This window comes from Pleurodeles waltl, chromosome 4_1 (genome assembly GCF_031143425.1).
Source record: "Pleurodeles waltl isolate 20211129_DDA chromosome 4_1, aPleWal1.hap1.20221129, whole genome shotgun sequence".
NCBI lineage: Eukaryota > Metazoa > Chordata > Amphibia > Caudata > Salamandridae > Pleurodeles > Pleurodeles waltl.
In genome coordinates, this window is record NC_090442.1 from 675,693,409 (window position 1) to 675,710,939 (window position 17,531).

A 17,531-nucleotide genomic window follows, 5' to 3' on the forward strand; every position below is an offset into this window, starting at 1 on the left:
GGTCGGAGTGTTACAAGTTGTTTTTCTTCGAAGAAGTGTTTTCGAGTCACGGGGCCGAGTGACTCCACCTTCTGTGCTCATTGCGCATGGGCGTCGACTCCATCTTCGATTGTTTTCCCCGCAGAGGGTGAGGTAGGAGTTGTACTATAGTAATAGTGCCCGCGCAATGAAAAATGTAAGTATGTATCTATTAAAGGATTAAGTAATATATATACAAATGTACAAAATTGAAGGTAACTTCTGAACTGCTACAGGCTTCCGGGGAGGTGGGTGGGTCCATGTGAATCTCAGCGACTGATGCCACGAACAGATGTACACTGGGTAAGTGACATTTTCAGTTCGATGGCATCTGTCGCTGTAGATACACATGGTATGCATAGACTAGTAAGCAGTTAGTTCCCCATAAGCGGTGGTTTAGCCTGTAGGAGTAGAAGTTGTCTGAAATAGAGTTCTTAATACAGCTTGACCTACTGTAGCTTGTTGTGCGGATAGCACATCTATACAGTAGTGTTTGGTGAATGTGTGAGGCGTAGACCAAGTGGCTGCCTTACATATTTCTTGCATTGGGATGTTTCCTAAAAAGGCCATTGAAGCACCTTTTTTCCTTGTTGAATGTGCCCTGGGAGTAATGGGCAGTTGTCTTTTTGCTTTAAGGTAGCAGATTTGGATGCATTTAACTATCCATCTGGCTATACCTTGTTTTGATATTGGGTTACCTGCATGAGGTTTTTGGAATGCAATAAATAGCTGTTTAGTTTTTCTGATGTTCTTCGTTCTGTCAATGTAGTACATTAATGCTCTTTTGACATCTAATGTATGTAGTGCTCTTTCAGCCACAGAATCTGGCTGTGGGAAGAATACTGGTAGTTCTACCGTTTGATTTAGATGGAATGGAGAAATAACTTTTGGTAAAAATTTTGGATTAGGTCGTAGGACGACCTTATTTTTATGTATTTGTATAAAAGGCTCTTGTGTTGTGAACGCTTGAATTTCACTTACTCTTCTTAGAGATGTAATGGCGATGAGAAAGGCAACTTTCCAGGTGAGGAATTGTATTCCGCAAGAGTGCATGGGTTCGAAAGGTGGGCCCATGAGTCTTGTTAGAACCACGTTTAGGTTCCATGAAGGAACAGGTGGTGTTCTTGGTGGTATAATTCTTTTAAGCCCTTCTATGAATGCTTTGATAACTGGTATCCTATACAAGGAAGTTGAATATGTAGTTTGCAGGTATGCAGATATTGCTGCAAGATGTATTTTAATAGAAGAGAAGGCTAGCTTTGCTTTTTGTAAATGGAGCAAGTAATTTACTATATGTTTTGGAGTTGCCTCTAGTGGTTGTATCTGATTATGATGGCAGTACCAAACAAATCTTTTCCACTTACTTGCGTAGCAGTGTCTAGTGGATGGCCTTCTGGCCTGCTTTATGACTTCCATACACTCTTGGCTAAGTTGTAAGTGTCCGAATTCTAGGATTTCAGGAGCCAGATTGCTAGATTCAGCGATGCTGGGTCCGGGTGTCTGATCTGTTGGTTGTGTTGCGTTAACAGATCTGGTTTGTTGGGCAGTTTGATGTGTGGTACTACAGACAGATCTAGCAGTGTTGTGTACCAGGGTTGTCTTGCCCACGTTGGTGCTATTAAAATGAGTTTGAGTTTGTTTTGACTCAATTTGTTTACTAGGTAAGGAAGGAGAGGGAGAGGAGGAAAAGCGTAAGCAAATATTCCTGACCAGTTCATCCATAGGGCATTGCCTTGGGATTGCTTGTGTGGGTATCTGGACGCGAAGTTTTGGCATTTTGCGTTCTCTTTTGTTGCAAATAAGTCTATTTGTGGTGTTCCCCAGAGTGTGAAGTAGGTGTTCAGAATTTGTGGGTGGATTTCCCATTCGTGGACTTGCTGGTGATCTCGAGAGAGATTGTCTGCCAGCTGATTCTGGATCCCCGGAATAAACTGTGCTATTAGACCAATTTGATGGTGGATTGCCCACTTCCATATTTGTTGAGCTAACAAGCTTAACTGCGTTGAATGTGTTCCTCCTTGTTTGTTTAGATAATACATCGTTGTCATGTTGTCTGTTTTGACAAGGATGTATTTGTGGGTTATGATTGGTTGGAAAGCTTTTAGTGCTTGAAAAACTGCTAATAATTCTAGATGATTTATATGCAGTTTTGTTTGATGTATGTTCCATTGTCCTCTTATGTTGTGTTGATTGAGATGTGCTCCCCACCCTGTCATGGAAGCATCTGTTGTTATTACGTACTGTGGCACTGGGTCTTTGAAAGGCCGCCCTATGTTTAAATTTATACTGTTCCACCATAGAAGCGATAGGTAAGTTTGGCGGTCTAGCAACACCAGATCTAGAAGGTGACCCTGTGCTTGAGACCACTGTGAGGCTAGGCACTGTTGTAAGGGCCTCATGTGCAGTCTTGCGTTTGGGACAATGGCTATGCATGAGGACATCATGCCTAGGAGCTGTAGTATTGTTCTTGCTTGTATTGTTTGGTTTGGAGACATGTGTTGAATGACCCTGTTGAAATTGTGGATCCTTTGTGGAGTTGGCGTTGCTACTCCTTTTGTCGTGTCTATTATGGCTCCTAGATATTGCTGTACTTTGCTTGGCAGAATGTTTGATTTTGCAAAGTTGACGGTGAACCCTAGATTGTAGAGGGTTTGTATGACTTGATTTGTGTGGTTTGAGCATTGTGTGAGCGAACTGGTTTTGATTAGCCAGTCGTCTAGATACGGGAACACATGTATTTGCTGCCTTCTGATGTGTGCAGCGACTACTGCTAGGCATTTTGTGAATACTCTTGGAGCGGTTGTTAAACCAAAAGGCAATACTTTGAATTGGTAATGTATTCCTTTGAATACAAACCTTAGATATTTCCTGTGTGATTGATGTATTGGTATATGGAAATATGCGTCCTTGAGGTCTAGGGTTGTCATGTAGTCGTGTTTTCTGAGCAATGGTAACACTTCTTGTAGTGTGACCATGTGAAAGTGGTCTGATTTGATGAATGTGTTTACTACCCTGAGGTCTAGAATTGGTCTCAGTGTTTCGTCCTTTTTTGGTATCAAGAAGTACAGTGAATAAACTCCTGTGTTTATTTGTGTGCTTGGTACTAATTCTATTGCATTTTTTTGCAGTAGTGCTTGAACTTCTATCTCTAGAAGCTGTGAATGGTATTTTGATAAATTTTGTGATTTTGGTGGTATGTCTGGAGGGAATTGCATGAATTCTATGCAATAACCATGTTGGATAATTGCTAGGACCCATGTGTCTGTAGTTATTTTGTCCCATGCTTCGTAATATTGATGTATCCTCCCCCCCACTGGTGTTGTGTGGGAGGGGTGAGTGACGTGTGAGTCACTGCTTGTTGGTAGTGGTTTTGGGGCTTTGAAATCTTCCTCTATTCCTAGGAAATTGCCCCCCTCTATACTGGCCCCGAAAACCTCCCCTGTACTGTCCCTGGTAGGTGGGTGGTGCGGACTGTGAGGTGCTAGCTTGTGTGGCCTGACCCCGAAACCCTCCTCTAAAAGGTGTTTTGCGGAAGGTGTTATAAGATCCTCTGCTCTGCGGGGAGTAGAGTGCGCCCATGGCCTTGGCAGTGTCAGTGTCCTTCTTGAGCTTTTCTATGGCTGTGTCGACCTCCGGACCGAACAGAAGTTTCTCGTTTACTGGCATGTTAAGCACTGCCTGCTGAATTTCTGGCTTGAATCCAGACGTTCTGAGCCATGCGTGCCTACGGATGGTAACCGACGTATTAATGGTTCTTGCGGCCGTGTCTGCTGCATCCATGGAGGAGCGTATTTGATTGTTGGAAATGTTTTGACCCTCCTCAACAACCTGTTTTGCTCTTTTTTGCAGATCTTTTGGGAGATGTTCAATGAGATGCTGCATCTCATCCCAGTGGGCTCTGTCGTATCGCGCTAGCAGCGCTTGTGAATTTGCGATGCGCCACTGGTTTGCTGCTTGGACAGCAACCCTCTTCCCGGCTGCATCGAACTTCCTACTTTCTTTATCTGGGGGAGGTGCATCCCCAGAAGTGTGTGAGTTTGCCCGTTTTCTGGCAGCCCCTACCACCACAGAGTCTGGTGGCAGCTGAGAGGTGATGAATACGGGGTCCGTAGGAGGCGCCTTATACTTTTTGTCCACCCTAGGCGTCACTGCCCTACTTTTAACTGGCTCCTTGAAAATGTCCTTTGCATGGCGTAGCATGCCTGGGAGCATCGGCAGGCTTTGGTAGGAGCTGTGGGTTGAGGAGAGGGTGTTAAATAAAAAATCATCCTCTACTTGTTCCGAGTGTAGTTCCACATTATGGAATAGTGCTGCTCTAGCCACCACTTGTGAGTAGGCTGTGCTGTCTTCCGGTGGTGATGGCCTAGTTGGGTATGTGTCTGGGCTGTTATCAGACACTGGTGCGTCGTACAAGTCCCACGCATCCTGATCTTGGTCATCGTGGCTCATGGCGGTGTGAGCTGGCGAATGTGACGGGGTGTAAGTTGGCGAAGCCGGAGTTACAGGTGGAGGCGAGGGAGGAGGTGTTACCTTTTGTGCTGTTTGTTGCTGAGGAGTAAACTGAAGCGTTCTCTTTCGTTTGACAGGTGGAAGGGTACTGATCCTCCCAGTCCCCTGCTGAATAAAGATACGCTTTTGCGTGTGATCCACGTCAGTGGATTGCAGTTCTTGTTCAAATCTATGTTTCTTCATTTGAGAAGACATAGAATGCTCTTCAGTGTAGGAGCCAGAAACAGGGTCTGATGTCGCTTTTTTCGGCTCCGAAAACCCTGTCGATTGTTTTTTCGGCTCCGAGGTAACCTTCCTCTTTTTCTGTGCCGAAAATTCTGGGCCTCTATGGTCTTCGGCGCCACTGTCTCGGCGTCGATCCGTGTCGACACCGAACTCTCGGTGTCGATGCTTCTGTTTAGCACTCTCTCGGTCTCGAGGAGGCTGCGTGCCGGTGTCTCGACCGGAGTCGGACGATCTCGACACTGAATGGGCCTTTTTCGGTGCCGATTGTTGGTCACCGAGAATTTGGGTGGAGCCATGGCCGGTTGGCAGTGGCGTCCCCTGGGCCTTCTTTCCTTTTTTAAGGTTTGATCTCGACGTCTTACTCACAGTTCTTGTAGAGTGTAGCTCGTCGGAGTCTGAATCCTGGATGGAAAAGGATTCCTCCTGTTCCTCTTCTGTCTCGAACTGTCGACGCTCTTTTGGCGTGGACGCCATCTGCAGTCTTCTCGCTCGACGGTCGCGCAGAGTTTTTCGGGACCGGAACGCCCGACAGGCCTCACAGGATTCTTCGCTGTGCTCGGGTGACAGGCACAGATTACAGACCGAGTGTAGGTCCGTATAAGGATATTTGTTGTGGCATTCGGGGCAGAATCGAAACGGGGTCCGTTCCATCGGCGTTGTCCTCCACGCGGTCGGGCCGACTAGGCCCCGACGGGGTGCCGAAATCTACCCCGAAGGGCACCGAAGCGCTTCGATGTTCAACGCGTCGTCGTATGTGTCTATCTCTAACCGGATCGCAACGATACCGTCGAAAATCTTCCGTCTTCAGCTATCTTTCCGTTCCGAAACTCGGAGCGACAGGAACACGTCCGAACCCGATGGCGGAAAGAAAACAATCGAAGATGGAGTCGACGCCCATGCGCAATGAGCACAGAAGGTGGAGTCACTCGGCCCCGTGACTCGAAAACACTTCTTCGAAGAAAAACAACTTGTAACACTCCGACCCAACACCAGATGGCGAGCTCATGCATACCATGTGTATCTACAGCGACAGATGCCATCGAACATAGTGTTTTAAAATATGCTTAAACTTAATTGTTAGGTCTGGCATAGTAATCCTTTTTTGATTTTTCCCACTATTTAGAATTTTTTTATTTCTAATTTTGATATTGGTATTTCCCATTTCCACCACTGGCATTTTATTATTTGTGGCTTTGGAACAATACAGGCTCGCTACTTCTCTATCCTGCTGCGATTCTGTTCTAGAAATACAAGTTTGTGCCTCTCCTGACAAAGAATAGGTTTTTTGTCACTGAAATTCATGAGGAGGCTAAAACAGTGCCACAATATAGTTACTTTCACTGTTTCGTAATTTATGTTTGCTTCCATTTTTTTCACCACCATACTGGTTATAAATTTCATTAACGTAGTTCAGTTATAGCTGTACAAAGAATGGGTGGGGTTATCTTAGTGAACACATTTAAACCACTCTCCTGACACATTTAAAATAAATCATCAGCCATATTCGTCACTTGCCTAGTTCATCACTAGAATTAAAAGTACACGAAATCATATATAAACATCGAGGTTAAAATAGACTAAATTATACAGCATTTTAATAGTACTAACTTAATCTTCATTATTATTTTCTTCTGAACATTATTTGATTTGAATTCACCTGCATTTGTTTACATTTGGTATTGGCATATTAAGATAGGGCATTTTGTGACTATAGTTTGATACTAGTCATTGTTGGTGGCTAATAGACTTGAACTATGAAATTAATAAAAATAGTTGAAAGAGTCTCAGAAAATTGGTATGTTACATAATGGTGTAAGTGTACATCCCTTAAAACAAAAGCTTAAAACAAATGACTGTACCGGACAATTAATGTAGCTTGACAATTTTAGAAAGTGTGATTTGTACTTACAGAAAGCACTCATTACATTTTGTTAAATGAAGACAAATGTTAGGAGTGTCACCAAGCAAATACCTAGTCTCTATCATTTAATATATTTGTATTCATTGCTTTTTGTTTCCTAGCTACTTCATTTGTGACACATTGTTTCTTAAACAATATTTTGTGTTTTGCTCATCTAAATTTCGATTGCACCCGATTTCAAAAGTGAATTGTTTTTATTCTGTTTTCACTCAGAAATCCCCTTTTACTTATGAACGTAAACCTTAATTGAAGCTCTACTCTTTTGCGTGCTATTGCTTTAAAAATGTTCACAATGACGTAATTTGACTGTGTGTGTGTGAATAAACTACGCTTTCATGTCCAAACTTCCTTTGTTTCAATAAATATTAACGCCTTCAACATATCAACACCAAAACAACAGTCATAAGACTAGATTATAATAGAAATATTGTCATAATCCTAAAACACATTAAAATTGATGGTCTGGCATTTGTAGCTATAAAATTAGCAAAATATATACAATAACTTTGCACAGTGTATTCCATTTTAGAAAATAGGAAGCATCAGAACGACTCTCTTTGCGAGTGCTCAATACATGTACAACTTGTGCAGTTCCATTTATTTTACAATTCATGCAGTGACGCAGCCCTGCTCAAACTAAGACCAGCTGGCCAAATGTTCTAGTGTCAACAGGGGTGAACTAATCTTTTCATCCATAGTAGTTTAATTAAATGAGACAAGAGAGATTGTGGTGCATATGGTATATTAGTAGATGTTGTTGCTATTGATTTTAACAATGGAAAGAGATGTATGAATGGTGTTTAATTCCGTAGAACAGTAGTTAGAGTGAATCATGCGTTCAGGTGTAGGGCATTCATATGGCAAATGGCTTCACTAAATTAACAGATCAAATGGTCACCCACCCCCCCTTCTTCTTTTGGTTAAAGGGAATGTCAACTTTATTCTGAATCCCATTCTCTTAAAATGCAGTAAATTTATTTAGTACAGGCCCATGGATCAAATCCAAAATTCAAATACGTATGCTTGAGCGTAACCGACTCCCAGTGGGCAATATTTCAGAGAGGCAACTGAGATTTGGTTGACCTGCATTTTGGATGGGATTTAGGATAATGGTATTCGGCTGGATGGGTGAGATTGGAGGAATGTAGATTATTTATCAGAGTTATTAAATGTGATAGGCATGCATACACTCTGAAATAAAGCTGTGAGTTTCACTACTTTTTAACAACTTATGTTGATCCTTTGTGGCTGGTAAACAGAATTTGATTTTGTAACTTTAGATATTTAGGCATCTGAATAAATTGAACTTAATCTTACCATCTTGGAGTATTAAAATGGACTAGATTTCTTTCACCTTGCACAAGGTACATTTTCGATTTAGCATAAGCTAAACACAAACATGTAGGCTCTTTTTTTCTGCAGCCCTTTGGCACTGAAATTATAACATGGATTTAACAAATTGCAACTGAAATGCCAGAGATATATTCAAATAGTGTTATAACAATGATATGTTATGCTTTCTGCGTGCAATTTTTATTGAAGAATGCTCTGAGGTGAACACGTTTGGTGATGAGGTGTTGGCACAATATATGAAGATAGGGTTGCAGACATGTCCCAGTAAAAGTCAATGGAAGTGGACGAAAGTATGTTCATGTCCCCACCTGGTGGGCCCTTCATATGCTCGTTTTTGTCAGTGGCCATGGACACATCTTTTATGTTTTCCATGGCTCCCTTGAGAAGAACCCACCAACTAAAAGCATCTCAGGACCACATCAAAATGGTTGTCAGAGGAGTCCTAATTGCACTGCAAGACTAGTGTGCTTCCAGCCAAGTCTGAATGCATCCCAAACTGTGTTTTGCAAGACAGACATTGGCTTTAATTACAACTGCCATGGCTGCGGTGGCGGTGTGACTGCTGCCAAAGAGGTGGTCCGACCGTTTTGGTGGCGGTCAGACCGCCACATTATGATCACAATATGACCATGGTGGTTTGGCCACGGTCAGACCACCAGCACTGCCAGTTTCCCTCCACCGCAGGGACTGGCAGTGCTGGTGGTCCTAATCTTCCAAGGCAGCACTGCATGCTGCGCCACCCTGGGGATTGTGATCCCCCTCTCTGCCAGCTTTTACATTTTGGTTGCACTGCCATGTAAAAGCTGGTGGAGACGGTGTGAAGGGGGCCCTATGGGGTCTCCTGCACTACCCATGTACTTGGCATGGGCAATTCTAGGGCCCCCATGGACAGTCCCGTTGCAATTTTCACTGTCTGCTATGCAGACAGTAAAATGACAGACCGTGTTGCACCCTACGCACCGTAACATTGCCGTCCGCTCAATTATGAGCTGGTGTCAATGTTGTGGGTCGTTCCCCTATGGGCGAGGCCCGCTGACCCAGCAGGAAACTTGTAATAGGGCCCGGGAGAAAGCGGCCACACTGCCAGCAACCTGACCACAGGAGTTTGGCGGGCAGAAAAGCCAAACTCAAATGTGTCTATGCAACCTATATATGATATCTTCAGTTCTACGTCATACAGGAAATTTGGGAGATGGCAGTTACTATACATAATGATTCTCAAACTTCTGGATATGTAGAATTCATTCTTTCATCTATGGAAAGGAGGGATTCAGCGCAAATATTGCTTATAATGATGAATGACTTTGGCAAAGGGGCAGTCAACTATATCCGATGCAACTGTTTTGGTTAACTATAAAATGGTGTATGTGTTGATACCATAACCAATTGTATTCCACACTAAAGAGAGCCTTGGAGATAACTTCACTGCCTCAGCATGCCTAAAGGAATAAGGTGCTGTCCTTTCATCCATTTGCTGTGGGTTAATTTACAATCCTAATCTAAATATTTATCTTTAGATGTCACAGCAGAAATGTACAACACAGTAGCCTCTGCAGTGAGTAGCCGCATTGAAGGTGTATCTTACAATATTGTACAATCTCTTGTTGAGACCATAAATGTCACTGCTCTCTCAAACTGCGGCCAGGGATATACAAATTTATTTGCCCTTAAATATCTCCTAAACTACTGATCAGATTTACACTAAATAATAAAAAGCACAATCTACGTACCAGCAGCTAGCTTTCTGACAAATTTGGTGTAAATCCGTCCAGTGGTTCAGGCTGTAGACATGCTGACAGGTCCTATGGGAATTAACATGGGAAACGCAATGTTTTTTTAGCCCCCTTTTTCTCAGCCCCCGCTTAACGGATCACCCCAAAACTTTCCGTGCACAACAGGAACCACCGGGCCACTTTTTTAGGAAACTTTTGTGAAGATTCGTCAAATGGTGCCAAAGATATAGGCAAGTCAAAAATCGCTTTTTCTATGGAAACACGGTCCTAACTATAACTACCTACTGGCAACTGCCAGTAGGTAGTTAAATATATATATATATATATATATAGAGAGAGAGAGAGAGAGAGAGAGGGCGAGAAGGATAGAGACACCCAAAGAAAGAGAGACGTGGATAGGGTTTGCATCTACCTTGCTCTTTCCATCTTTCGATCTCTCTCTCTCTCTATATATATATATATATATATATATATATATATATATATATATATATATATATATATATATATATATAAACACTCATAGAGAGAGAGATGAAAGAGAAAGAGATAGATAGAGACCTGGATAGGGTTATTTACAGCCCTACCTAGCCACTATTGATTCAAGAAAGAAGTGATACAAAAAATGTAGGTACCACTTGTTGCGTGCCTATTACCTAAATTCTAGTTAGAACACAATTATCATAGCCCAGAAAGATTATTCCTTCTGAAAAAGGCAAAAGTTGCTTAAAGTGTTCCTTAAACTTTATTTGTAAAGGTGGATCAGTGACATAGCAAAGGTAAATGCCAGCCTGTCCAGTGGCTGCATAGCAAAAGACAGAATTTGGGTGCAGTTATGTGCCCCCAATGGCAGTTCGGCTGTTGCATTATTGATAGCTGTGCCCCTGTGTGGCATAGAATCTTTGATTTGAGGTCTAATTTAGAATTTTCTAGATGTTGCTGGGAAATGAAAATGTCACTTACCCAGTGTACATCTGTTCGTGGCATTAGTCGCTGCAGATTCACATGTTTCGCACAGTCCGCTGCCTGGTGTTGGGCTCGGAGTATTACAAGTTGTTTTTCTTCGAAGAAGTCTTTTTTGGTCACGGGACCGAAGGACTCCTCCCTCTTCGGCTCCATTGCGCATGGGCGTCGACTCCATCTTAGATTGTTTTCCCGCAGAGGGTGAGGGTGGAGTTGTTTGCTATAAATAGTGCCCATGCAATGGAGTGAATACGTATGTACATAAAAAGTTTATAATAATTATTTACAAATGTACAAATGTTTAAGATTTAAGATCTACTTCTAAACGGCTACAGGCTTCCCGGGGAGGCGGGAGGGCACATGTGAATCTGCAGCGACTAATGCCACGAACAGATGTACACTGGGTAAGTGACATTTTCAGTTCGATGGCATATGTTGCTGCAGATACACATGTTTCGCATAGACTATAAAGCAGTTACCTCCCCTAAAAGCGGTGGTTTAGCCTGTAGGAGTTGAAGTAGTTTGGAATAATGTTCTTAGTACAGCTTGGCCCACTGTAGCTTGTTGTGCATTTAGTACGTCTACACAGTAGTGTTTAGTAAATGTATGAGGCGTAGACCAGGTTGCAGCCTTACATATTTCGCTCATAGGAATGTTTCCTAGAAAGGCCATTGTAGCACCTTTCTTTCTGGTTGAGTGTGCCTTTGGTGTAATAGGCAATTCTCTCTTGGCTTTAAGATAGCATGTTTGAATACACCTGACTATCCATCTAGCAATGCCTTGTTTAGAGATTGGATTTCCTATGTGTGGTTTTTGAAAAGCTATGAACAGTTGTTTTGTTTTCCTGATTAGCTTTGTTCTGTCAATGTAGTACATTAGTGGTCTTTTGATGTCTAATGTATGTAGTGCCCTTTCAGCCACGGAATCTGGTTGTGGGAAGAACACTGGCAATTCTACTGTTTGATTTAAATGGAATGGTGAGATTACTTTTGGTAGAAATTTGGATTTGTTCTTAGAACTATTTTATTTTTGTGTATTTGAATAAATGGTTCTTGTATGGTAAATGCCTGTATTTCACTTACTCTTCTGAGGGATGTGATTGCAATGAGAAATGCGACTTTCCAGGTTAGATATTGCATTTCACAGGAATGCATGGGTTCGAAAGGTGGACCCATGAGTCTTGTTAAGACGATGTTAAGGTTCCATGAAGGAACTGGTGGTGTTCTTGGTGGTATAATTCTTTTTAGCCCTTCCATGAATGCTTTAATAACTGGTATTCTAAATAGAGACGATGAATGAGTAGTTTGTAGGTAAGCAGATATTGCTGCGAGGTGTATTTTTATAGATGAAAAAGCGAGATTCGCTTTTTGCAAATGTAGTAAGTATCCCACTATGTCCTTTGTAGAGGCATGCAATGGTTGGATTTGATTGGTATGGCAGTAGCAAACAAATCTTTTCCACTTAGATGCATAGCAGTGTCTAGTGGAAGCTTTTCTAGCTTGTTTTATGACCTCCATACATTATTGTGTGAGGTCTAAGTGTCCGAATTCTAGGATTTCAGGAGCCAAATTGCCAGATTCAATGATGCTGGGTTTGGATGCCTGATCTGTTGTTTGTGTTGTGTTAACAGATCTGGTCTGTTGGGTAGTTTGACATGCGGTACTAGTGAAAGGTCTACTAGAGTTGTATACCAAGGTTGTCTTGCCCATGTGGGTGCTATCAGTATGAGTTTGAGTTGGTTTTGACTCAACTTGTTTACTAGATATGGAAGGAGAGGGAGAGGGGGAAAAGCGTATGCAAATATCCCTGACCAACTCATCCATAGAGCATTGCCTTGTGATTCGCGGTGTGGGTACCTGGATGCGAAGTTTTGGCATTTTGCGTTTTCTTTTGTTGCGAACAAATCTATCTGGGGTGTTCCCCAAATTTGAAAGTACTTGTTCAGAACTTGTGGGTGAATTTCCCATTCGTGGACTTGTTGGTGGTCTCGCGAAAGGTTGTCTGCTAGTTGGTTTTGGATCCCTGGAATAAATTGTGCTATTAGGCGAATGTTGTTGTGAATCGCCCACTGCCATATTTTTTGTGTTAGGAGACACAATTGTTTTGAGTGTGTTCCTCCTTGTTTGTTTAAATAATACATTGTTGTCATGTTGTCTGTTTTGACAAGAATGTATTTGTGTGTTATTATGGGTTGAAAGGCTTTTAACGCTAGAAATACTGCTAACAGTTCTAGGTAATTGATATGAAATTTTGTTTGGTGTACATCCCATTGTCCTTGAATGCTGTGGTGATTGAGGTGTGCTCCCCACCCTGTCATGGAAGCATCTGTTGTTATAACGTATTGAGGCACTGGGTCCTGAAATGTCCGCCCTTTGTTTAAATTGTTGCTGTTCCACCATAGAAGCGAGAGGTATGTTTGGCGGTCTACCAACACCAGATTTTGAAGTTGACCCTGTGCCTGTGACCATTGTGATGCTAGGCACTGTTGAAAGGGTTGCATGTGTAGTCTTGCGTTTGGGACAATGGCTATGCATGATGACATCATGCCTAGAAGTTTTAGCACAAATTTTGCTTGTATCCTTTGGTTTGGAAACATAGCACTTATTACCTTGTGGAATGCTTGCACTCTTTGTGGACTTGGAGTGGCAATTCCTTTTGATGTGTTGATGGTTGCCCCTAGATATTGTTGTGTCTGACACGGTTCGAGGTGTGACTTTGTATAGTTGATGGAGAAACCCAGTTTGTGAAGGGTTTGTATGACATATGTGGTGTCGTTTGTGCACTTTTTTACTGTGTTGGTCTTGATTAGCCAATCGTCTAGGTAAGGAAACACATGTATCTGTTGTCTCCTGATATGTGCTGCTACTACTGCTAGACATTTTGTGAATACTTTTGGTGCAGTTGTTATTTCGAATGGCAACACCTTGAATTGGTAATGTATTCCTTTGAATACGAACCTTAGGTACTTTCTGTGAGAAGGGTGTATCGGTATATGAAAGTACGCATCTTTTAGGTCTAATGTGGTCATGTAATCTTGTTGTTTGAGCAGTGGAATGATGTCTTGTAGTGTGACCATGTGAAAGTGGTCCGATATGATGTAGGTATTTAGTGTCCTGAGATCTAATATTGGTCTTAATGTTTTGTCTTTTTTTGGAATTAGAAAGTACAGGGAGTAAACTCCTGTGTTTTTTTGTTGTACTGGTACTAACTCTATTGCATCCTTTTGCAGTAGTGCTTGAACTTCTAGTCCTAAAAGTTCTAAATGTTGTGGTGACATTTTGCGTGTTTTTGGAGGGATGTTTGGTGGGAATTTGTGGAATTCTATGCAATAGCCATGTTGGATTATTGCTAATACCCAATTGTCTGTTGTAATCTGCTGCCAAGATTGGTAGAATTGGCTTAGTCTTCCCCCCCCACTGGTGTTGAGTGAAGGGGTTGTGTGACTTGAAAGTCACTGTTTAGGTGGAGGTGTTTTTGGAGTCTGGAATCTTCCCCTACTCCTTGGGAATTGACCCCCTCTATATCCCCTGAAACCTCCCCTTTGGAATGAACCCTGATATGGTGTGGTTCTTGTTTGTTGGCTGGTGGTGTCTGTGGGTTGGCCACGAAACCCCCCTCTAAATGGAGTTTTTCTAAAAGAGCCTCTGCTCTGCGGGGAGTAGAGTGCGCCCATGGCTTTGGCCGTGTCTGTGTCCTTTTTAAGTTTTTCAATGGCTGTGTCCACTTCAGGGCCAAAAAGTTGTTTCTCGTTGAAGGGCATATTAAGGACAGCCTGCTGGATTTCAGGTTTGAAGCCTGAAGTGCGGAGCCAAGCGTGTCTCCTTATGGTGACAGCAGTGTTGACTGTTCTCGCTGCAGTATCGGCTGCGTCCATTGAAGAGCGGATTTGATTGTTTGAGATCGTTTGTCCCTCTTCAACTATTTGCTGCGCCCTTTTTTGGTATTCCTGGGGAAGATGGTCTATGAGAAGTTGCATCTCATCCCAGTGTGCGCGGTCATATCGGGCCAGCAGCGCTTGAGAATTTGCGATGCGCCACTGGTTGGCTGTCTGTGATGCTACTCTTTTTCCTGCCGCATCAAATTTTCTGCTTTCTTTGTCCGGAGGTGGGGCGTCGCCAGATGTATGGGAATTTGCTCTTTTGCGAGCTGCCCCTACTACTACGGAGTCAGGTGGTAACTGCGAAGTAATAAACACTGGGTCTGTGGGTGGTGGTTTGTATTTCTTATCCACCCTTGGGGTGATGGCTCTTGATTTTACGGGCTCTTCAAAAAATGTTTTGCGTGCCGTAACATCCCTGGTAGCATTGGGAGACATTGATATTGGCTATGTGTAGCCGAGAGGGTGTTAAATAAAAAATCATCCTCTATAGGATCGGAATGCAGTTGGACATTGTGGAATTCTGCTGCCCTAGCCACCAGTTGCGAGTATGAGGTACTGTCCTCTGGCGGTGACGGCTTTGTGGGGTATGAATCGGGATCATTGTCCGGCACTGGGGTGTCATATAGGTCCCAAGCATCTTGATCCTGATTATCTTGACTTATGGTAGTTTGTGCTGGTGAGTGCATTTGTGGCGGTGTTTGTGCCGGCGATGCCTGTTGTGGTGGAGAGGGCGGAGGCGTGACTTTTTTAACCACTTTGGCTTGTGGTTGTGCGTCATCTTTGAGAAGTCCGATCCTTCTTTTTCTCATTATTGGGGGAAGGGTTGATATCTTCCCTGTGTCTTGCTGGATGTACAGTCTCTTTTGTGTGTAGTCTGATTCTACACTTTGGAGCTCTTGTCCAAATCTGTGCATCTGGCCACTTATTCCTTGTTCCTCTGTGTAGGATGGAGGTGTGGAACTTTTCGGCGCCGAGAGAGAATCTTTTTTCGGCTTCGGCACCGACAGAATTTTTGTGGCTTTCGGCAGTGTGTCTCGGTGCCGATGTTTTTCGGTGCCGGCATCTTGTTTTTGCCTCTCGGAGCCGCTATCTCGGCTCCGAGGTTGCTCCATGGCGGTCCCTCGACCGGAGTCGGGTGTCTTCGCTATGGGCGTGCCCTTTTTCGGCGCCTCCGACGGCTCGCCGGTTTTATGGGTCGAGCCATGGCCTGTTGGCAGTGGCGTCCCCTGGGCTTTTGTCTTCTCGATGGTTTTAATTTTCGACGTCTTACTCACTGTTTGTTGTTGTTGTTCGACGTCGGAGTCTCCGGATTCTGATTCCGGAACCGAGAATGTTTCCTCTTCGTCGTCGAAACGTTGTTTTGTCGGCGTGGACGCCATTTGTAGACGCCTGGCTCTTCGGTCCCGGAGTGTTTTTCTGGACCGGAAGGCTCGACAGGCCTCACAGGTATCCTCCTTGTGCTCGGGGGACAAGCACAAGTTACAGACCAAGTGCTGATCTGTATAAGGATACTTACTGTGACATTTTGGGCAGAAACGAAACGGGGTCCGTTCCATCGGCTTCGATGTCGCACGCGGTCGGGACGACCAGGCCCCGATGGGGGATCGAAGCTACCCCAAAGTCTTCCGATGATCGGTGTCGATGTACCTAACTATCCAGATACCGAACGGAACAATACCGACGCTTTCTTCCGAGATTCTGACTAACTTTCCGAACCGAAACACGGAGCGAAAAGGAATACGTCCGAACCCGACAGCGGAAAAAAACAATCTAAGATGGAGTCGACGCACATGCGCAATGGAGCCGAAGAGGGAGGAGTCCTTCGGTCCCGTGACCAAAAAAGACTTCTTCGAAGAAAAACAACTTGTAATACTCCGAGCCCAACACCAGGCAGCGGACTGTGCGAAACATGTGTATCTGCAGCAACATATGCCATCGAACACATGTTTGTCACAGGTTGAATAATTTTGAAACAGTATGTGGGAGGCTCCTCACTTTTTATGTTTATCAATTTGCACACAGACTCACAGACTGCATCCCACAGAGGTTTGTGGGATAGATCATCTGCTGTCCTCCCAGAAGAGGTATTTTGAGCCCCTGGTCTGCTCAGATTAGAAATATCAGCAGCAAGATGTCACATATTAGTGCTAAAACCACAGAGGCACAGTTGGTGTCAGTGATGGAGTTTCAATGTCCACAAAATTACTCATCTTCGAGGACTGCCTCCCAAACTCGGTGCCTGCCGGGGAGGGCAATGTACTTCGTGTTCAGCAAAGAATAATGATTAAAGATACGTTCAATATATTCAGTCACCCACCTTCATAACAGAAGGACTTTTTCCAGGCACACGTTTCAAAAGCCACACCAGACACCATTCAGTCAATAGCTCCTGTTTGGCTGGCATCCCTCGCCCCCCATCCCTATGAATCACATGCTGCCTGCCAACCAGAGCATCTCCAATCGACCTGCCTTCTGCCAATTTCCTTGGCTCTGAAGTTGGTGATTGTTATGGAAGAGTACAATGCAGGAAGAAAAGGGAGCGTTTACCATTTCTCGTTACATGTAGGTTTCATCAGCCCCTCGTCTACCTTTACTCCCACACACACAAATAATATATCTGCACTTATAACATTAATAAAAAGCGTCAGGCACAGGGAAATACAATGTTCAAAAGAAAACAAAACAAAGCAGAGCCTTGAACCCTGCGGTATCTTAGTACTTTGTTCCTGCAGCATTAAGTGTTGTCTGTGTTGGTGTTGCTGCTGTTGCGGGTATGACAGGTTACTCGTGTTCCATGGAGATTTAAAGTCTGGAACATAAAGAATTGTACAGGTGGATTCAGGTTAATTGGCTTCGACTTAACTCAGCAAATGTAAAACAAAACTTAACAAACAGAATATGTTACATATGTATATATGTTACTACTGCA

General features: G+C 43.4%; 1 protein-coding gene across 50 annotated transcripts in view; it reads right to left on the reverse strand.

The window, feature by feature from the left end:
• The window catches only part of CELF2 (CUGBP Elav-like family member 2), a 986,198-nt gene that overhangs the window by 74,974 nt on the left and 893,693 nt on the right, over positions 1-17,531 (reverse strand). For 22 of the 50 annotated variants that reach the window (XM_069229207.1, XM_069229199.1, XM_069229209.1 and 19 more), the window contains one exon: positions 17,322-17,411. The exons of the other annotated variants lie outside the window; for them this stretch is intronic. In XM_069229207.1, the coding sequence (XP_069085308.1) occupies positions 17,322-17,411 (90 nt within the window). The remainder of the gene's footprint in view (positions 1-17,321; positions 17,412-17,531) is intronic. 50 annotated transcript variants of the gene reach the window in all.